The 22486-nt window shown below is 45.0% G+C and overlaps 1 protein-coding gene across 1 annotated transcript; it reads left to right on the top strand.

Annotated features, from left to right (window-relative positions):
* The first annotated feature begins 75 nt into the window (after positions 1 to 75).
* ACO2 (aconitase 2) lies at positions 76 to 22296 on the top strand. Its single transcript, XM_052790976.1, has 18 exons — positions 76 to 191; positions 6027 to 6169; positions 7252 to 7510; positions 9781 to 9873; positions 11867 to 12025; positions 12441 to 12591; positions 13896 to 14000; positions 14259 to 14350; positions 14634 to 14739; positions 15818 to 15975; positions 17060 to 17133; positions 17850 to 17961; positions 18156 to 18278; positions 18476 to 18631; positions 19779 to 19970; positions 20796 to 20928; positions 21242 to 21363; positions 21798 to 22296. Exons 1-18 carry the CDS (start codon positions 156 to 158, stop codon positions 21939 to 21941), a joined length of 2358 nt encoding a protein of 785 aa, XP_052646936.1. The 5' UTR covers positions 76 to 155; the 3' UTR covers positions 21942 to 22296.
* The last annotated feature ends 190 nt before the right edge of the window (positions 22297 to 22486 follow it).

The following is a 22486-nucleotide window of genomic DNA, read 5'->3' on the forward strand; positions in this document are numbered from 1 at the left end:
CCGCGTCGCGGCCCATGGCCCTCTTCTTGGCGCCCGTACCTCCCTGCCAGGACCTGCGCGGCCCCTCCCCGCGGCGCCCCCGCCCGCGCGCCGGAGGCCTGAAAGGGGCCGCGTGACGCCATCAGGGTGCGACTTCATCTTTGTCAGTGAACAAAATGGCGCCGTACTGCGTCCTGGCGGCTCGGCTGCGGGTGAGCGGGGCGGCGGCGGCGGCGGGCCGGGGGAACGGGCGGCGGCGGGGCGGGAGCCGCGGCGGGGCGAGGACCGTTACCCGCCCGGCGGGCGGGCGGCCGCAGCCTCCGGTCCGGGCCGTCCCGGGCCATCCCCGCCTCCGCGTGTAGGTCAGCGTGTCCCCGGCGCGGCCTAGCGCCCCGTTTCCATGGCGATGGCGGGGAGGGCCGCGGCGGCAGCGCGGCCGCCTCTCGGGGCCCGGGGCAGGGTGTCTGCCGCCGCCGGGCCCGGCCGGCCCTCAAGGTGAGCGCAAGGTGAACGGGGAGGCGGCCGCCCCCCCCGGCCCCGGCTGGAGCCCGCCTCGCTGGGCTGGGCTCGCTGTCAAACCGCGGGCCCGGCGGGGCGGTGAACCGGAGGGCAGGGGCCCCAGGGGGAAATAAAAGGCCTTTCCTGGGGACGTGCTTCTTTCGTCCTCTCGTCTTCGGTTTCTTGTCCTTCTCAGCGCGCAGCAGCACAAGGTGACCGACTCCTCGTTGTGTAAGCGAGCGCAAAGGCTGTCTTTTGGTGACTTTGCTTCGAAAATCCCGCTTTTTAATGTGAAGGGAGGCCTCTGGGTGAAAAAGATGCTAGGGTCTCTATGTAAACGGGACCTCGGAAAGCTGAAAAAGCAGCCGGGACAGGCACAGAAACTGCCCTTTTATTTCCAAGGCAGTGATAGCAATTCTTGTAGTCTTGTCTATCGTGACCTCTAAAAATCACATCTGCCTGTAATATGAGCTCGCCAGAGATTTGCTCACTCTAGACGTTATTGTCTTTAACCTGTCCTCCGTAATAAAGATTTCGTGAGCCTTTAAAGCCTAGAAGGCAAATGTTGGGATGCAATTCTCTTTTTTTTAAGGGCTGCTAACAGGGATGAGGAAGGCTGTGCTCCCCTTAATAAAGCACGTGATGAAGTCAGGCAATTTAACTTCTCGGTTTGCCATTTGTGACCTTGGCCAACATGTTCCGTTTTCTTAGGGAGCCAAAGTGAGAACTTGGCTTCTAGTATTCGGACAGTACTTTGTGAAGCTCAATTCATGTTTTGTATTACTTCCCTACCTTAGAGGTAGGTATTTTAGTAAAGTATAGCTTTTTTAATTTAAGCAGAAGTTACAGCATAGCACCATTTCAGTTAACTTTGTATATTTATTCTTAATTATTAAACAGTTTTTAATTTGTACTTTGAACAGAAATGACTCTCATAAAATGAAGGCAAATGCCTTATTAGGATAATGAATTGGTTCTCATTTTGTGGTGTGTCATTGCATGAGAACAAGCAGCTGTTTGCTAAAATTTGTATAATGTAAAACAAAGGCTGCGCTAGCACAGTGAATATGGGGAATTTAGTATTCTAGGAGGCTGTCTTCTATTAGCAGGCTCAGTGTACATGTTTTCTTTCTCCTCTCAAGGACTAAATCTGTGATGGTAATCAAACATGCTTCTAGGTGATCTCTTTAGGAGGCAAACAATTTTTGCCCATGCGTAGCAGCCTAGAGTTTAATGAATATGAGAATCACCTTGCCAGTCACTGTGATAGTGCCAGCATTGACCATGGCACATGTTATTAATGTCAGTTCTACTCACCTCCTGTCCTAGAACTGTTTTGGAATTGGAACTGCATAGGAAGCTTACCTCTGAGGGAAGTAAATTGGAATTAGCCTGGTTTGGGCTGACTGTCCTATTTAAAGTACAATTCTTCTAATAGCCTCGAATAGTCAAGATCTTTTTCCTGGCTGAGAGATGCTTTTAGTAGCATCCTGTTTCTCAAGCCACGTTGGCTGAGGATTGACTGAAAGAGTAGTACTATGAGACTCTAAACCATCTGAAGTATCAGGGGTTTATTGAAGGCCTGGTAAGTAAGTACTGTAATTATGTATGGGAATCTTTGTGCATGCTGGCGAAAAGCAGTGCTGGCTAGAGCTAAACTGATCTTCAGAACCCTAATTTTGGTTGCTCTTTGGAGGTGGGTCTAGAAAATTAGACGGCATTTACAATTTGATTATACCACACTGCTTTTTTTAGGCTGAATCGTGGTGAATGTTGGAAAGTTGGCCAGTGTTCTTGCATCAGGGAGGATGAGGAAAGATGGTATTTTGGGTTTCAGCTAGGATTTCTAGGACTGATTTCCCAGATTGGAGTGCATGTAGCACAGTTACTACTCTTTTGAACATGAGCTTTTGCTTACTGGACTTGCCTACCATATCTGCTGCCAAAATGTGAGTTAGTTTCTGAATTCAGACTCCCCTTGCATCTGGACCATTCACTGTAGTGAGCTAAATGCAAGACAGCTAGCTTTTCAAGATGAGCTTTTAAAATCTATAGAGGTAAGTGTTGGCTTTCTTACAGAGATTTCAAAAAATAATGACCCATTTACTAGGCTGGCTTTTTTGTGTCTTTTAAGGAAGCTTTTCACCTGCCAAAATACTGATAGACTTAGGAGCCCTGTAATGATTACTGCCATTTCTTTTACTGAAATCTGAATAAGGACACTCCGGTGCTGGGGTAATAAATTCAATGCTAGATGAGAGGAGATCACTTGGCAGCTGTTTGCTGGGTGGTTGGTCTGGAGATGAACATTTCCCAGATAAAAGGGAAAATGTGTAGATTGCTGGCTGCCTGCTTCCCTTGGCTGTGGGTCTCAAGGCACCTCTCAGTACTCAGTAAAAAAACTGCCACAGAAGCCCCCCACACCACCTACTATTTCAGGGAAGAGTGCGGGGAATGAAGCTGGAAACTGTTAGGCTTGTGGCTCTTCCTTAATCTTGTAGTTCTGCCATGCTGTTTCTGAGGATGCAGTGGAAGAAGGACAGGCACGGAGAATCGACAAGTGTGATGAGTGATATGTTGTAGATTCTTTATGAGGAGAGATCAGGCTTTTGAACCAAGCAGTGTACGCTGTTGCTCATTGGTGGTGGTGGATCCTTAGGCTTGCTGTGCACCCACATGAGAACAATCATGTGGAATCAAATTAATTTCTAACAGAGCAGAAATGTGGGATGAGATTTAGGTCCCAGTAAAATGAAGGTAGCACTTTTTTAATAGGTGCCTTTTAAAAGTCTTATGTAGACAAAAATTATTTTCTAGTCTTCTGAAATGGATTGGCCCAGGTGATTATTTTTCCCCAGTCTTACTGGCCATCACTGAAACGGACCTTCAGTTTTCCAGCCTTCTCTTGCCAATCTGCATGTCCAGACAGGATCCTTCACCTCAGACATGCTCCCTTCCCACTTCTGGTAGCCTGAAGTTGTGGTCAAGCAAGAGTCAACTACTTTGTATCGCTACTTCTGTGATTATGATTTGAATAAATACTACATTTCATTGAGCCATTACGATTTGAATAAATACTACATTTCATCGAGCCATTCATGAAGTAACAAGATACATAGACATGTATGTTCAAACGGAAAAGATTTTATCTGAATTTTATCTGGAAAGTTTCTTTGTACCTCTCTTTGAAGAGCCCTGCCTCAGATTTTTATAATAATCAGCTTTGGTCCCAGGCAAGACTAGAATGCTATGAAGCTTCTGCCATTACTTTAATGTGCAAATCCATTCTTCTGTATGCTGAATTACAGTGAAATTTAGCTTTCAGTTTACTGGGTGACAAGGAGAAACACTGCTTATCAGTTGTGTTGCAGGCTTAGTTGGGGGGGTGGGGGGTGGGAAGAAGGAATTACTGCATTAAACCAAAATACCGTTCCTGGTCTGGGGAAGAGATTATTTTTCCATGAACATTGATGAAATCCCTCAATGTTTTTTCCAGCCACTCCAGCAGTTGGAGACTTTCACATGATAATGGATATCTTGTGAAGTAAAGACATTTCCACAGCATTAATTGTGCTGGATAAATGCTTAATTAAAAACAAAAAAAGGGGGGGCAGAACAAAACAAACACAGAAGTTATGTGGCTACTAGGTAAAGAGCAGCTTATGTATGTTAAACAATGAGAGGCTGGGTGGTGGTTGGTTTGTTTTGTGTTGGGTTTTTTTTTTGTTTTTTTGCTGGTGGAAGAAGGAGAAGTCTCAACTCTGACGCCTGTGATACGTTCTGGAAGTTCTAAGCTTAAAGTGCAGCACAGTGAAATTTGATGACTGGGTTTCATTTGCACTCCTGGAGGAGCAGTGCCCTCTCTTGTACCACCATGTTCACTTACTTCAGATATTTAACAAAAGTGGTGTGCAGCTGCTGTAGGTCTGTATTGCTCCTATCAAAAGCTGCATAACTAATAGCTGAGGATTGTTTGGTAAAAAAGCAAACTACACCCTTATTGCTAGTGTGCTGGCTATTATGATCTCATCTAGATTTCCTGAACTTTTTATTGTGTAAGATACTAACAAATGTTATCAAAAGGACAATAAAGCAAGAGATTTGGATAAAAATTGGTGATGTCTCATTGATCGTGATTATTTCAGGCAATGTTTTCAATGCTGGTAGCAAGAAAACTGGAAAAAATATTCACAGGAAAAAACTAAAAATCGTTGAACAGATCTAAAGAATTGACTAGCATTTTTGACAGTGCAAAAACAGTGGTAGGTACTGTGATTGTGTTCTGTGTGAGGAATATTTGCTGATTTACAATCATACATACAAAAGGGATATTTAGTGCAATAATGCTATGCTTATTAACCTGTACTTATCAAAACTTTGTAACGCTGAAGTAGAGGATGAATACAAAAAACAGGATTAAGATTAAAGTGTAATATTGGAGGAGGAAGAACTCTGAACCCTTGTCTTCAGTCTGTTTCCAGACTTCCAGTGCTGATGAGTGAGACTTTCAAAGGATGTAAGAAATGCATGTGCCAAATCCTTAGAAGTTTTTATGGAGGTTGCCCTCTGACTCAGTTTGCAAACCTGTGTGAGAGCCTTTTAACGCTGGGCACTGACCTGTCTCTTTCAGGTCAGGTGCTCTAAAGGTGCTCGCCATAGCCTGCCCTTCTTCCGTGTTCCAGGGAACTGTTTCACTGTGGAGGCTGCCAAGCAAAATTTGGGCTTTTTTTTCTATGGCATTTTCTTCTGATGTGTTCAGCTCACAGTATCTGTCTTGCTGTTAACTCACCTGTAGGGCACGTGCAAGGCTTTTCTTAGGGGAAAGGTGAGGATGCCTTTGTGAGATTGAAGATAAATAGCATGTGGATCTGTGCAGCCAGGTTGGTGAAGCTGATGCGTTTGTTCCACATCTTGCCTCTCTCCTGCTCTGCGTTACATCGTAGACCAGGCACGTACATCGAAGTAACTCTAGCTCACATTGAAATGCGGCTCATCTTATGTGGAAATGTAATAAGCTTTGTAACGGTATGCAGGGACCCTGCATAGGGAACTTGGTATGTGATGGTGGAACAGACGGCTATCTACTCAGTCCCATACTGTGTCACCTGCAAGTCCTTCAATATAAACTTAATACCAGTGAGCAAATACAAACCTAGGGTTAGCTTGCTTTGGAAACTGTGTAGGTTCTTCTCCACCATGGCTGTAGTATGCCAGGAGTATAGCAAACTGGTGTTTGTTTTGGAATTAGTTCAGCATTGCCTGAAAGCAGATTTCTCACTGAAAGTGTAAGGCATCTGGTGCTATAAATAGAAATGTAAAATAATTTGGTAGATGCTACCTGTTCTGGGTAACCTGCTGTCTCACTGTTTAACATAATACACAGTATTGTATTATCAAAAGTTCACTGGGTGCCTTTAAAAACCTTTGCAATTTTTCTGTTCCTCAGCCTGTACAATCCCAGGAATAACAACTGAAAAACAATTAGTTTATTGGTATGCTATAGGAACTCACTCTGCAAGGTTCCAATGCTAATACTCTCCTTTTTCCAGCATGCCTTGAATAGTGGGATACGACGCTACCATGTTGCTCCTGTCCTATGCCAGCGGGCCAAGGTGGCCATGAGCCACTTTGAGCCTAATGAACACATAAATTATGAAAAGCTGGAAAAGAACATCAACATTGTCCGTAAGAGGTAAGAGTGGAGGAGGGAAGGTGGGGGCTCAATATGCAGAATTTAGCTCTGCAGTGATGGGAGAGGAGGAAAAAAAATGTCATGGGGCCCTGGCATAGGGCGTATTTACTGGGGAGAGCAGCTTTGAGCAGTGGCAGCTGCAGATGTAGTGAAGCATGAGATGTAGTGTCTCCACATAGTGGTGGGGCACTGTGGGAAGGGTTGAAGGTTACGGTGAAGCACTGTGACATGCAGAGAACCAGGCCAGTGCAGAAGAGGTGCTAGAAAGGGCTCTGTCCTCTTTGTTTAATGCCCACCTTGAGGAGCCTTCATATTGGCCCTTGCTCCTTTCTGGGGAAGCAGCGTGTGGGCAGTGGTCATTATAGGCTAATGCTCCGTTGCACTGTGTTTCGACAGTGAATGTTCTCCTGTGTTCCACTGTAGGCGTTAGGCATGGGAAGGAAGGCTAGGAATTCATAGCATATGTGAACACAGTGACCTTAATCTGCTGATAGGCTTGTGTGCCTGTTAAGTTGTCATTCCTGCTCCACTTACCTTGGCAGTGGTTTGTATGACATGTCCTTCAGTCTTTGCGTCCTTTGTTAAATGCGGTAGCTCTCATTTCAAGTCATTGTGTCTACTTAGTTACTTCTCAGAAGATCTCACCACTGACATAAATGGGTTCCTCAACTGATACACCTGCAGGATGAAAGGTCTGAGGTTGTAGAACTCCACTTAGTTGTACTTGCTGTGGGATCTGGTATTTGTGAATTGAGTCTGACCTCTGTCTCACCTCCATATTTGCTGTCCGGAGGTATGACTCAAGAAATGAGCAGAGTCAGTGTTTGTTTTACTGTATAGAAAGATTATAAAAGAAAGCATAAAGTGACATCAATCCATATACTTTTGAACTTTCTGGACTGAGCCCTTGTTTTAGCTGACTGCCAGTTGATATTTTAGTGCTATAAGAAGAGCATGCAGGTTTCTGTGTGTTCATAGGTCTTAAAAGTCTGAGTGATACAGGGGAGTGTTCTGTTACATGCTTAAAAGGTCAAATGTTGAGGTACTACACAAGATGCAGATACTAAAATTCTGCTCCCCAGGCTTGACCGTCCCCTGACCTTGTCTGAGAAGATTGTATATGGACACCTGGATGACCCAGCAAAACAGGAGATTGAGCGGGGCAAGACCTATCTGCGCTTACGGCCAGACCGTGTGGCCATGCAGGATGCCACTGCTCAGATGGCAATGCTACAGTTCATCAGCAGCGGACTGCCAAAAGTGGCTGTGCCTTCCACCATCCACTGTGATCACCTCATCGAAGCCCAGTTAGGTGGTGAAAAGGACCTTCGAAGAGCCAAGGTCACTACTGCAGAGACTTAAATTCTGTCTGTTTGAAAGCCTCTTTCCAGTTGAAGGAAGAGATTTTATTTTTTTTTTTTTTTTTCCCCAGAAGGACAGCCATGAATCAGATAGGGTAACAGATTGCCTGTGGTGGTCAGCTCTGTAGAGAGGTCAGATGCAGCAAAGAAACAGAGTAAACAGATCTTTGGGAGTTTTTCAGCTGAGAGTGATCTGTTACATGGTTTAAAGGACCATAAATGTAGGAAAAGCTAGTCTTAATCTGTTAATGATGGAAGCCCAGGTCATATACATGTTCTGGAGAGTGAGAAGCTATTTCAGCTAAGGGAAGAGGAAAAATCTATTTCAAAGGGAAAGAAAGGAAGACAGATTACTCTCTAGAGTTATGCTGTTTATGCCGCAGTATGGCAGTGTGAAAAACTTCCTGAACATGTGTCTGCATTGCACTGGTGTATCCTGTGAGTGGGGAGCAAATAACTACTTTTGTTTCCCAAACCATTTGGTAGTGATTAGCTGAAGAACACTAACTGAAGCATGTGCAGCTTTCAGGGCTAGTGAGGGTAGGTATAAATGTGTATAGAAGCATGGAGAATGTTGGGTTTTATTTGGGAATTTCAACGTGGTGTTTGTCCAACTGCTGATCCACTGCCTTTTTAAAATTTCCCGCTCACTGTTTTACTGCTTATCCCTCTCTAGGGGCTTCTGTTAAATAGAGACACAGTCACCTCTGTCCTACATACCACAATACATCTGCCAAGGAAGAACATGCTCTTAGCATAGCAGGGAGGTGGGGGAAGTCTTGTTACTCCAAGTGGACCTAGCCTAAGTCCACTGTCAGAGCCAGGAGGAATTGTGCCTTGGATGTTGATACCAGAATTTAAAAACAGTAAACAGTTTGTGTGGGCTCAGCTGCATTTTAAGATTTTAGTCCGTATCTATTCTCAGAAACTCCTGATGTTGAAGTAAGTGCTTCTGGCTTCCTCCTTTAGGCCACACTAAAGCAACTTATACCATTCAGGAGTGAATTTGGGAGTTCTTGCTCTGCTTGTCTCGGTCATAAGTTGTGCAATTAAGAATTTGGGACTTACTAAATAAGACAGTTTCTTTTCTTCCCTTCACCTTCTGTCTTCCCCTTCCCCCTATTCCTGCATTTGTCCTCTGTAGTGCAATTATATTTGCTGCAGCCCTGAGCTGAGCTGAGTCCCTCCTTTGCCATCCACTCTGAGCAGAGCAAGTAAAGGTCCTGCCTTCTTGTGACTGGGTTCTGATTCTGCTGCTGCCAGTTGGCACACAATGAATGCTGGCAGGCCAGAGGGTGGTTTGGATCTGCTCCTGGCACATCAGCATGCTTTATTGGGGGAAGGATGCACAAACAGAGTGAAGTGACTGGACTCCCAGTGGAAAACGGGGCTTAAAGAACTGCTGCTGCCTCATGGGAAGCTTCAGCAAATGCGTGCTGAGACAAGTCTTCCATTATCTCCAGTTTCCCCTTTCTCTTTATTCTGAAGTGTAGCTGTATGAGAACAGTCTTTAAGAAACTCTCTTCTCCTAGTGCTTATCTTATCTACTCTGCCACTCCTCTGCCAAGAACTATCAGGACATAATAGTGTCATACTTCCTTAGCAACCGTGGTTATTCTCACAAGCAATTTTCACGGTGTGACCTCCACCAATAATGGTGCAGCAAGAAAGGCAGCATTGTGCGAGTCTTAAACAGGGGACTTGGTAGAATGAGAAATGACACCCACCAACTCCCCTGGCAGCGAGCAACTTTCAGTTCTATTTCTTAATCTGTAAAAATAAAGCCAAAATGCTTATCTAAGGGGTTTGAAATGTCTGCAAAGCATCTGTAAAGCAAAAGGAACAGCTGGTAGAGAAGAAAGGAGGGGCTAGAAGAAGAGAGGAAAACAGGTTAGAAAAAAAAAAACAACCCTGAGAATACAAGAAATGAGCAGAGCATTTTTAAATGCCTTATTGGCAGGGTTTTCCTTTGTGCTATTTCCCTTGTGCTGTTTGGAATTGGAAACTAAAAAAGATGCTTTAGTAGAGCTACAAGTTGGATGAAATTAAATGGCCTGTTACAACTGACTGGCAAACAGTCTTGATCCCTTTTTGTTTTAAGAGTGATGTGCACCTCCCCCTTAGCTGCTACAAAACTGTGGAGCAAACTACAGACAGGCATGGGAGGGAAGGGAATGTGTTTGAATGAGCTCTTGATGTATGGAAGAACAAAATGTGTTACTAATGCTGTGCATTTCCCTGTGCAAATAGGACATAAACCAGGAGGTGTACAACTTTCTAGCAACGGCTGGTGCCAAGTATGGAGTGGGATTCTGGAAACCTGGGTCGGGAATCATTCACCAGGTAAAGTGTGTATGTGTGTTTGCACTCTTTGAACATGGCAGTGGCTCTTTTACCTTATGGTGAAGAGAGAGCTCAAGTGCAAACCATTGGAGAATTTCACCAGCTTAGGGCAACAACTGGCTTTCCTTGAGGTGGGTGAGGTTTCTTGCTTGCTCTCTCTCAGTTATCTCGACAACAGTGGTTTTTCTTAAAGGTTATTTTGGTCAAACTGTAACCTGATGCATGATTAGGTAGTGCCAAGAGCATGTCACGTGAATTTCAGAAGCTTGAAATATCTTAACTGCTTGTGGGCTGGCTCCTCTTGCTATGATTGGGACAGTAAGGTGATGCCATGAAGCTGGCTACATAGGGCTAATGTGAATTGCGTTTGGTGGTAAGGAAAGCTGCTTTGGGAACATACTTTTTTTTAGGGTGGTTTTGTATGTGTTTGGTTCCATAAAAAACAGGAGAGTATATAAGGACACCAAACAGAGCAGCTTGCTTTAAGTACTCGAGAATGGCAACACATAACGAGTTGCTATGTGAACTGAATAAAATGCAAAACAGTTTCCAACAGTTTCCAAGTATGAGATTCCCTTGTTATAGCACTTGCACCTTAAAAGAATATGACTGTCCCAAGATAACTTGGCACTTAATGAGGCTTTTTGTTCTTTAAAACCACCACCTGTGGCAGGATTTCCCTAACTTGCTCTTGGTTGATTTGCTTTGTGGGTCCAGTAGAGATCTTTCATTGTTCCTCTGGGTGGCAGGCAGTAAAAACTGAAGTGCAACACGAAGCAAAAGGAGTGGAGAGGAGAATGGATGACTGGTAAGCATCCTGTCAGCAGGGAATATGTGACCAGGTGCGGTCAAGAGCTCTCTGCTATGTTTTCTTAGCTACAAAATGAATTACTAAGGTTATTTTAACTTGGTGTGTCACAACAGAGAAAGGAAATAGAACAGGTGAACTCTCCAAAAGGTTATGGGAACACCTCAGGTCACTTGTTACGAGTGGTTTCTGAGCACATCTGTCACGTGGCAACATAGCTCAGTGCCGGGGTTACCAGCTTTCCTGGGGCTGACTTTCTCCAGCTGGAGAAAATTGGTTGTGTTGTATAGCTTCAGAGTCCAACTCTGGCAAAATGGGGCCTTCGAGAGTGACCTTTCTCGCACAAGTATATTAATGTGAGCTACACGCAGATACAGCTGGAAGTACTGGAGGCAAAACCTTGGGTCTTCTCAATAAAGGACCACCTTAGTTCTTTCCACACTGTTCTGTAATGCATGTGCTGTGAGTTCTGTGCTTCCCAGAAAGGCGGTCCATAATGTTGGTATGGCACATATGCAGTGAGACGTTCATTGGCTTGAGTTCTCTACTGTTTTGCTGCCATAGAAGACTCATCATTTTTCATTAAAGAACTGTTTTGTGGCTTTGCTAGTAGTTGAAGAGTCTTGTGTGGAATCAGTAGCAGCAGTAAGTGAAGGGCAGCCCCTTGGTGTATTTGTGAGGGATTCTTCCATGTGATTAGGTTTTGGCTAACAGCATGGGTTGGAGGAGCCTGCTGGTATTCTACTGCTATGGGAGCATAGAGACTATGAAAGGTCTCGCTAGCATTGGATAGGTGAACTGACTTGCTCAGCAGTTGATTAAGGGTGTAGAGACTAAGGAACAGACTCTTGAGCCCTAACAAAGGTGGCACCTTAGCAAAAGCCTAAACTGGAAGGAAGGAGTCTTCCAGTGAGAAAATGGAGATCACTTTTTAAGTTTTCTTACTATCCTGGGACGAGCAAGGATCCTGGGGCTGAGACTTGGTACCTTGTTCTGTCATTACATCCTGCACAAGGAGTTTGAAACAGAAGTGAATTTCCAATCCAAACCAAACTCAATTACTTTCTTGCTACTGAAATCTGCAAATACAAACTGATCTAAATTCTTGTTCTTGTCGTCTTTCTTGCTGTCTTCCCCCTCTTTTCCCAACAAACAAGCAAGGAAACAATCCATTTTTATTTTCAGATCATTCTGGAGAACTACTCCTACCCTGGGGTTATGCTGATTGGCACAGATTCACACACCCCCAACGGAGGTGGCTTGGGAGGAATCTGCATTGGTGTGGGTGGAGCTGATGCTGTAGATGTCATGGCAGGAATCCCCTGGGAACTCAAATGCCCAAAGGTAGGAGCAAAAGCAATACTAATCCTCGATGTGAAGGGTGAGATATAAGATATGTAAGAAATGTTTACTTTCAGGCCCTACTTATATAAGCCACTATATATCATTACAGTCTTGTTTGTAATTGCACACTGGCTTAAACAGCTGCTCTATGATGTATTGGTAGCTTTGAGTTTCCATTTCCAGCTTTTTTATTCAGGGGCTGATAGTGATAGATGAGTATTGATCTCCCTTCAGTTGGCCTTGTCAGTGGTGTCAGCCCTTGTGCACATGTTCTGATACTTCAGGATTTTCTCCTTTTTGGTACTATGACCACCTAGGGTTCTTTGGAAAAATTCTGAGGAATTGTTTTGGCTGCTGAAAGGAAATGGTGTCAGTTGGGTTTGTTTTTTTTTTTTTTCCCATTAACGTTGCTCAGGTTATTGGTGTAAAACTGACTGGCAAGCTTTCAGGCTGGAGTTCTCCTAAAGATGTGATCCTGAAAGTGGCTGGCATCCTCACTGTCAAGGGTGGAACAGGAGCCATCATCGAATACCACGGGCCTGGTGTGGATTCAATCTCTTGCACTGGTAAGACAACGCTGATCTCTTATCTGAGTGGATTGTTGTTGGAGCTGGGTGTTGAGTTGTCTGTGGAGGCTGGGAAGGGAATCGGGCAAGAAGTACTAAATGTTCTCCTTTAGCCTGGCCAGGTGATAAGTACATGGCAAACTGGGAGAGTGGGTGAGAGTGGTGTAACAAGATAGCACTCCCTCTTGGTGAAAAAGTGACCTCTCCGTTAAAACTTCTTGTGACTTTGAGAACACTGAGTGGTTAATTGTGAAGAATCCTGTAAGATGGTGTGTCAGGATAAGAGTAAGGGTGGAGGTATTCTGGCATATGCTTAGAGGGTGAAGATGTCAGAGAGAAAGGATGACATTTTCATTTCAGCCTAAAATAGGCTGTGGATAGAGGAAAGAAACAGGTTGAAGGGGGTATATGGGTGACAGCTGCTAAAGAAAAAGCTTTTAGAAAAGCAGGGCAGAGGGGAGACCAGAAGGCAGCAGCAGTTTCTAACATGCAGTCTTACATTAGCTAATTGTGGGGGTCCTGGGTGCTGAATTTGAACGAGCAAAAATGCCAGTTGTCTGTAATGATGCTAGTTAGGACCAAATTACAAGAAGTGTCCTTTCCTTTGGCTTGAAGTGCAGCCTTCAAGCTGGGCTTCTCTCCATTTGCATGGCTTGGCTGCAACTTGGAATATTAGGTTTTACAAACTGAGAGCAATTTGGGATTTTTCTTCTGTGAAATCAGAGGAACTTGACCTGTGATATCTGCTTCTAGCTTGCTAAATGTAAAACAGCAGCTTCTACAGCTTCATTGCTGTGTCCTTGAAAGGCATGGGTGATCCCAGTGCCACGAGCAAATGTGGTTTTGTTTTATATTGTGTTCCATCACTGGAAGCTTTTTATTCAACCCATTAAATTTCTCACAAATTTCTGGCTCTTACAGTAAAGAGAAATGAGATGGTAGGGATGGACAGGATGCTCATTGCAGGTAGCAGAGACACTGATTACTGCTGTAAATATATTTGGTGCTCAGTGCAGACGGGGTTCTCTGTCATCCCTTCCAGTATCTGCAAGAATCAATGTAGCTTTCGGCTCCTTCCTTGCAGAAAAGTCTGGTTGCAGGCACGGTATCGATCAGAAAAGTTAGGGGCTGAGCCAGCCATTGTGTAGTCAGTGTGTCTGCTCTGCTGTGGAATTTGGTTTCAGTAGCTAATGCCCTGATCTCTCTTGGCTTTTCTGTCTTTCCTGTGGACTGACTTTTGAAGAATTGAATGGTCTTGGACTTTCTCATTGACCCTGTGGTCTCTTCTCCCACTCCTTCTCTAGGAATGGCAACAATCTGTAACATGGGGGCTGAAATCGGAGCTACGACATCGATCTTCCCTTACAATGCACGGATGAAGAAATACTTGGGCAAGACTGGACGAGCCGGTAAGGGTTTGGGGTTGAAGTGGGTAGAAGTGTGGGTTCAAGTGAAGGTGTATTCTGGGAGCAGCATCCTCCTACAATGGTGTCTGATGCGGCTCCTGACCTTGCATGGTCCTGTAGGTCCTCTGATACAAGTGGGGAGTCTGTAGATGAAGTGGCTGGGGAAGTATATGGTGGACCCCCTGTGTTTAGTTCTTCCAGGCTTCTTCTTTTCCCTCATATTTGCTGCACTTTTCAGATCTCTCTTCTTGCTTATTCCAGACATAGCTGCACTGGCGGATGAATTCCAGCAACACTTGGTGCCAGATTCTGGTTGTCAGTATGACCAGGTGATAGAAATCAACCTCAGTGAGGTAAGGCTTCCTTCCTGCTTGCCATCTTGGATGTTGTGATGTGACTCTGCTTTGTGTGAATGAGGACCAAGCTGGGGGTTTGATGTGACATCCCTGGTGCTGTGCTAGAACATATAAAAAACACTCGGGTCAGCTTCACTGACAGCTCCTGCTCTGGTGTTCATGTAGAAGAATCCTGTTTAAACATCTTCCAGATAGAGCTATGAAAGGAATTGATTTGCTGCTGTGCTTGGGGTTTTTTTTCTTGGCTACTGAAATTTGACTTTGTCACTGTTTCTTAAAGCTGAAACCGCATATCAATGGACCTTTCACACCAGACCTGGCGCACCCTGTGTCAGATATTGGTGCTGTGGCAGAAAAGGAGGGCTGGCCTGTTGATATCAGAGTTGGTGGGTAGCATTTGCTCTTTCCTCTGCCTTCATCCTTGTGACATAAATGTTGCTGTCTTGGGATAAGCAGTTGGTCACATAGCTTGGGATCCAATCCTTTGATTACTGCTATATGTCCTTTGACTTTGCTGCAGTGTCATCTCTTCATGGCCATACGAATTTGCTGGGAAGAGTAGTGACCACCGGGGCCAGGTGTATGGGATGAGATCTGGGATAGTTGGAGTGATTTTAATCTCAAGAGCCAGACAAGTTTTTTTTCCTTCTTGGGAACTTTTGAATGATTGGGCTGCCAGGAATGTTACCTGTTGAAGAGCACCTTTGTTAAAAGTCTGTTGCGTGGATTTGTCTGTTGCAAAGATCTGTCAGAAGCATGACTGTCAGTCCTCCCAGCAGTTGGCTGTTGAGCTCTCGGGACATTAAGTAAAGTTAGTACTTGGTGTCCTAAAGAGCAGGCTTGGATATTTATATACTCACTTGTGGGATGGTAACCTGTTGGCTGGCTTCTCAAGCGTTGCTCACTGGGGGAATGAAAAGAATGCAGTTATGTTGTAAAGGCCACATTCCAGGTGGGAAATGTATTATTCAGTAGTGTTACAAGTAGGATCAAGAGCAGCTATAACTGAAAGAATTTATTTTTTTGCTGTCAGGATGGTACAGTATGTCCTCATGTGGCCTTCATACTGTAATAAAGGATGCTTTCTTTTCATCATTTCCTCCATTTCTTGCCATCTTGATTTGAAGCCTTTTCTGTCTTTGTGGAACAATACCTCTCTGTGGTAATTTGCTTAACCAAAGTGCAAGTAGGTGACACTCAGATCTTATAAAAAAACCAAAAACAGACTAGTGACCAGGTAGTGTGATCTGACTCTGCAACCTCCAAAGCTGGACAAGGGATTGCTTGTGACCACAGTATATTGCTGGGAGGCTTGGTGGTGTTAGTACCTGAAACCATTTCAGATTCCTTGTCAGCAGAGAAGGTGGTTGTCCCTTGGTTTTTCTGGTGAGAGATGGGTCAAGGAGAAGCTTCCTAGAACTGGGGCTGCAGTAACCACTTCCCTGTTTCTGTTAAATGCCACAGGCTTGATTGGCAGCTGCACCAACTCCAGCTACGAGGACATGGGACGCTCTGCAGCAGTGGCAAAACAGGCACTAGCACATGGATTGAAGTGCAAATCTAAGTTCACAATCACACCAGGCTCAGAGCAGATCCGTGCCACCATTGAAAGAGACGGTTATGTGAGTATGGCTGCTCTTTACACTTCCAAACAGTCAGTGTTAAACTCTTCCAGACAGTACTCAGGAGTCTGAAGGTGACTAATAGAAACCTCTTAAACTTTGTCTTCACTTATCACTAGAGGTGCAATTGCTGAGGTGGTAGCCAGCCTTGTGTTACTGTGCCTGTGGGTCCTGCTGTCACCTTGACAGTGTTTTGACCTGCTACCTTTACTACCTGGGTGTATAAGAATGGGATTGGAACTGGACAGAGCTGAGACAGTTACTGGGAACCAGGGCCCTGAGGAGATAAAAGTATGCATAGCAAGGGATGCCTCACCCTCCTGGGATTCTGTGGATGGCCGTGACTGATGAAGGGCTAGTACCCACCTGCAATCCAGTTTTCTCCTTTAAGAACCATTTAGGTGAGCAAGCCCTTTGTCAGAAGGTGGTTCCTATTTTAGACTAAACTTACAGCAAAACTCTGATTTAAAAGGAATGTTTCTGTAGAGGAACCATGGCCTGCTTTCTCCACTTTTCTGTGCAGAAAATTGTTTTAATTAGTTCTAATATTTAGTAAACGTTAGATGCTGTCACAGTGTGGGGACCAAGTCTTTACATGTGGATATGTCCAGCCAATGCTTAATGCCTCCTCCAACAAAGTCCACAGTCATACCTTTCCTTAATACCTGCCCACTTAATTGAATCATTTGCTGAACAGACTGAGCAGGCACACACACTTGCCTGCACTGTTACCAATTCTCTCCTTACATGGACAGGAGGTGTGTAGGATATTAATCAGACCAGACACTGCCCTGCAGTCAAATATCTGCGAGTGGCTGGATTGCTCAATTTGAAGCAGGTAGAGAATGGGAACATCATGGCAAGTCATCCTGTGCTCTTCCTCAGTGTTAACTTATAACTTTACTGGGATTGAACCCCATGTATTTATAAAAATGACTCAAAACTTGCAAGTGAAACAAGGAGGAGAATTTTCTCAGGCTTGGTGCTTTCTGTTAGAAGACAGGTGTCCTCTTCCCCTGAAAGAGCAACCCCAGAAACGTATTCCAGCCTTTCTACCAGTAACAAAGTTGTTCTCTGCCCCCAGGCACAAATCCTGCGAGATGTTGGAGGGCTGGTTCTGGCCAACGCTTGTGGGCCATGCATTGGCCAGTGGGACAGGTAAAGTGAAAGATGGACCTCACTCTAGCTTTGTATCTTTTAGCTCCTGAAGTGCTCTGTGAAGCCAAATTTGATTGTAAATATAATACACTGGGAATTAAAAATAAATGCTTAAAACCCCATAGGCCATAGCTGTCTGATATGCACTGGAGGAGGAGGAATGAAAGACTGCAGATTTATATTGAGCTTCAGATGAATGAAGCTGCAGAATGGCCACAAGTGTGGCCCACCTGGAGGCTTCTTACAGTAGGCAAAAAATGGGGAGAGTGATTTCTTATCTGTGAGAGGGTGGACTGGTGTTTGTATGGTCCTTTTAAAATAAGACAAGTGATTTGGTCCAACTTCAATCATTGGAGTGGCAGGGAGGAAAAGTCCCCATAGGAAGAAGGGGTGGGAGACATATTCTCATGTGGCTTTGTCATTGCTAATGGTGGGGTGTCCAAAGGCAATGTACTTAGATGATTATTGTTTAGACAGTTCAACAGTGCGCAACACGAGCTATGAAAACTACTTCAGGAATCAGTGTCTGACTTGGTTTTGTACTGTCCTTGCTTTTGAGTCTGTGCTTAAGGGAGGAAAACATGTCCAGGCACCAATACATGTTTCCAAAAGATAGTGATTGCTACCAAAACCAAGCAGGGGGATTTTAGCAGCGAGACACCTAGAAGCAATATTATTCCCTTTGGATTCAATGAGCACGTTTGTTTCTTTCACAGGAAGGACATCAAGAAAGGAGAGAAAAACACAATAGTTACGTCCTACAACCGGAATTTCACAGGTCGCAATGATGCCAATCCAGAGACTCATGCATTTGTGACCTCTCCGGAGGTAAGAAACAGCCAGAGGGGGGCTGTGGAATAGTTCAGGGTGTCTTGGGAGCTAATTTCTCTGCCTGCAGAAGAGACCCAGTGTAGCTTGGTTTGTAGCTTGGCTGCTGGCTTTGACTTAGGCGTAGGATTTTCAAATTAAGAGATGGGGGGTAGAATATGCCTTTAAATTTGTCATTTTTTTTTTTCTTTCAGATTGTCACAGCCCTGTCCATTGCTGGCACTCTAAAATTTAACCCTGAAACAGATTACTTGACAGGAGCAGATGGGAAGAAGTTTAAACTAGAAGCACCTGATGCAGATGAGCTGCCCAAGCTGGTAACTGCTTGGTCTGGAGATGGAGGGAGGGAAGGCCTGTCACTAGTAGTGTTTTATATGTAGTAAGGGAACTTCCGTGCACTGACCTCGTCCTTAGTGTTAGAGCTAGAATGGGTGCAGTTGCCTGTATTGGCTTGTTCTGTTCATGTGCTGTTTGGGATGGCTGAGGCTGACGATTTTCCTTTCTTCTTTGGAAGGAGTTTGACCCAGGCCAGGACACGTATCAGTACCCTCCCAAGGATGGCAGTGGGCAGCATGTGGACGTGAGCCCCACCAGCCAGCGCCTCCAGCTGCTTGAGCCCTTTGATAAGTGGGATGGCAAGGATCTAGAAGACATGCTGATCCTCATCAAGGTCAGGAGTGAAGTGGGGGAACACCAGCTGTGACAGGACTGCTCAAACAGGGGTTTGCATGTCAATTGCTAGAAGCTTCGGATATGCCTTTGAGCTATCTGTGATTCCCTCCCCTGCAACCACGTTGTTACAGAAAGTGAAGCAAGTGTCTTCCTTCCAGCTGTTTCCTTCTGATACTACTTTCTATTACAACTAAAAGACTTTTCTCCTTTGGGCTAGTGGTTAGCTAATACCATGAAAAATGAAGCTTGTTATACCATGTAATACAATCCTACCCACACCATGCAGTTTGCAGAATTCATCCCAGTTACAGCCTGCAGTGGAAGAGTGGATGGTTCTTTAATTAGCATCTCTAATACCTGACTGGTTTGAGATGCATTTTGTCTAAAATGAGGTTGTTAGGAGCTTCTCATCCATCAGTATGTGTGTTCCCATTTTATAAAAAGAGAAATTACTTGTCAATAGTTAAACATTGCATTTCAGTCTCAATGAAGACATGGGTTTCTCCTCACTGCCTGTGGTAACAGGATGAAAACTTCAGTTAATATTGATGGGTTCTGAAATGCAGTCGCTTAGGAAATGACCTTCAGAAACATTGCTGATTCTCAGTGGCAGAGAGTTGCAGGTACTCCCAAGGGCCATACTGAGCTGTGCTTGAGTTTTTGACATGGGCAATTCCTTTGCAAGCACTTTGGGACTTACTGATTGGAAGAAAGGCCATTATCTCTGGTTGGGGATTCTATTCTTAAAAGCTGAGAAGGCTTATGTGCAGGTTGGAAAGTTAGAGGAAGCACTTGGCATCTTGCTGAACTCCCCCAGCAGGGAGGCTGAGCTGTAGCAGGAAGAGTTTAATTGCTTTTTGTACCTGAAGAACCTGCTGCTAAGGGAAGCGAGGACATGGCAGGAGGTGTCATGGCTAAGTTCATTTTTGTAATTTACCCTTTGGAACAGGGATGTTCTTCCTGCCCAACGCGTGGAGAATGACCATTGTGCTCTGCCTTAGAGTGTGTTGATTCTGTAACAGATGCAATTGTATTGGGTTCGTGCCCTTAAAAAGAGATGTGAGGATCCTTCAGAATAAAAAGTGTTGAGGAGGGGTCAAGTCACTCATCCATCTAAGACATTCTTCTCTTCTGCTGCCCTTCAGGTAAAAGGGAAATGCACCACTGACCACATTTCTGCAGCTGGACCGTGGCTCAAATTCCGTGGCCATCTGGACAACATCTCTAACAACCTGCTCATCGGTGCCATCAACATTGAAAATGGCAAAGCCAACTCTGTGAGGAATGCATTAACCCAGGAGTTTGGGCCAGTCCCCGACACAGCCCGTTACTACAAGGTGAGACTTTCCCCTGACACATCTATTTTAAGAGGATGTTTACACTTCGGGCAGTCTGTGCCAAGACTGAGGATCTCACCCTCCTGCTCTCAAGTACCAGCAGCTGGGAATTCACTCAGCGTTGAGGCTTTTTCTTGGGACTTCCTCTGATGATGGCAATTCCTGTAGGAGATTCTCTCCCTGCCTGCTATGGGGAAGAGGGAGAAGGATCTTGTGACCCAGAGGGAACCAGAAATCATAGATGAAAGGGGAAGAACTCCTTTAGGCACTGCAGACCTTACAAGGCACGGGTGTCATCAGACTGCAATAAAATCTTGCCTTCTGGAGGGTTTCACCTGTGACTAGTCTAATGTTTAAATAAATTCTAATCTTGTCCCCTTCATTCTTTAAAACTTGGCTTAGAACCTCAGGAAATGTCCTTTCACAATCTGGACAGCTTGGCAGTGGTCTCAGATTGGTTCTTCTAGCAGACAGAGGTTAAAGTTTTGTGGTATCACTTCCAGAAGCAGAGCAGGGATCATGGCTGGTGTGAACACTGCTCTGGCACAGGACCATGGAAGGAGAGGTGGCAGCAAGGATTTGCTCTGGGTCTTAAGGGTAATCCTCCTCAGCCCTCATTAGCAAAGGATGGCAGTGCCTAACTGCTGTGAAGAGCTTAATTCTTTTCTGTCCTTCCTCAGAACCAAGGGGAGCCTTCTGGGAGAAGGTAGCATAGCACAGCAATGTCAGCAGTGTAGGACTGAAATTAGATGTGTGGGTGGACATTTATTGTTAATTCCTCACTTGAGTGACTACAGAAATGTAAATCTGTTTCTTTTGTCACAGAAAATGGGTGTCAAATGGGCAGTTATTGGGGATGAAAACTACGGTGAGGGATCAAGCCGGGAGCACGCAGCATTGGAGCCACGTCACTTGGGGGGCAGGGTCATCATCACCAAGAGTTTTGCCAGGATCCACGGTGAGTCCTGCTTCCCCTGTGAGGTGTGTAAACAGGATGTATTTGGTTGGGTGGAAGCGGTGTTCACCTTGCCACAGGGCTCAACACCTATGGGCATGAACCCTATCTGCTGACAGATCGCAAGGTCCCTCTTGTCAGGAATCCTGTTGCGTATCTAGTTAGATACGCCACAAACATGGGTATGCTGATTTTGCTACAAAGATAGGAATCGTTGCTGCAGTACTACTCATGAGAAGCACTAGGCAGCCAGAAGGTAATCCTGATCCCCTGCAGTGTGTTGTTACAAGCATGCTTGGTGGTTTGCTCTCCACAGAAACCAATCTGAAGAAGCAAGGTTTACTGCCTCTCACTTTCGCTGATCCAGCGGACTATAACAAGATTCATCCTGTGGACAAGCTAAGCATCGTGGGGCTGGCAGACTTTGCACCTGGAAAGGTAACTGGGTCTGGGTGTCTTGTCATCGCACTGGGGGGGCAGGGATGTGCCACTGATGGGGAACGGCGTTGTGCTGTGTGCTTGGGGCCTGGAGCAGCACAGGCACTGATGGGCAGCATGGCTTGCCAGCCAGATGAGACACTTTGCACCAGTGGTCTGGGGGGCGAGAGCACAAGCCAGAATCAGGTCGTGTTATTCTGAGCAGTTATGAGAAACCCTCATACAATATTCTGAATTCCTGGACTCGTTGCCTTAAGCACGAGTGCTCCCTAGAAGGAACTGCATCCACACTTCTCTGTTATGACCCCCCTGAGCTATCATTCTTCATTTTCAACCCTTTAAAAACATGTAGGAGTTGTCCTGTGAGAAGCTTCAATTAACTTGCTTCCTTGAAAGAGAAGGGGGGGGAAATAAAAACTGTTGTCTTCCTTTAGCCTCTGAAGTGCATCATCAAGCATCCCAATGGGAGCCAAGAAACAATCATGCTGAACCACACCTTCAACGAGTCACAGATTGAGTGGTTTCAAGCTGGCAGTGCCCTGAACAGAATGAAGGAGCTGCAGCAAAAATCAAGCTAAGTACGCACAATGCCCCCAGCACACTGGACTTGATTCAGCTTTGGCATTTTCATGAAAGTGCAATTCCATGCCTCCTGTTGGAATAAATGTCTGATCAAATGTAACCATAGCTTCCTTTTTGTTATGGTACTTCCTCTTCACTGACACTATGAAAAGGGAGTGCAGCTAGGCTTACTTTTGTCTTTTAAATGCCCCAGCTCCCTTTTTCTATTTTGGCTCAATTTCAGTTGTCCCACAGTTATTTATATTTGGAAATAACCAGCTAAGGTGGGTTTGTCTGCTCAGTTGGTTGTTTTCTGTCCATTCACTTTACTGATAGCTAAAGAAATAAAATAAAAATAAAGAATGTGACCATCTCTTCTGCCTTGTGGTGTTATATTCATAATCTTGTTCTTCAGCCCCTGCTTCCCCTGTCACAGGGAGGGGGAAAAAGAACTTCTTGGAGATGCAAGATGGTACCTGCCCAGTTCTTATTCTGCAAATCCTTGCTGTGCACAAAAACACAGGGTAAAAAAAGAGCCCTCACAGCTGTCTTGCACTGTTTA

Source organism: Harpia harpyja, chromosome 6, assembly GCF_026419915.1.
Source record: "Harpia harpyja isolate bHarHar1 chromosome 6, bHarHar1 primary haplotype, whole genome shotgun sequence".
NCBI lineage: Eukaryota > Metazoa > Chordata > Aves > Accipitriformes > Accipitridae > Harpia > Harpia harpyja.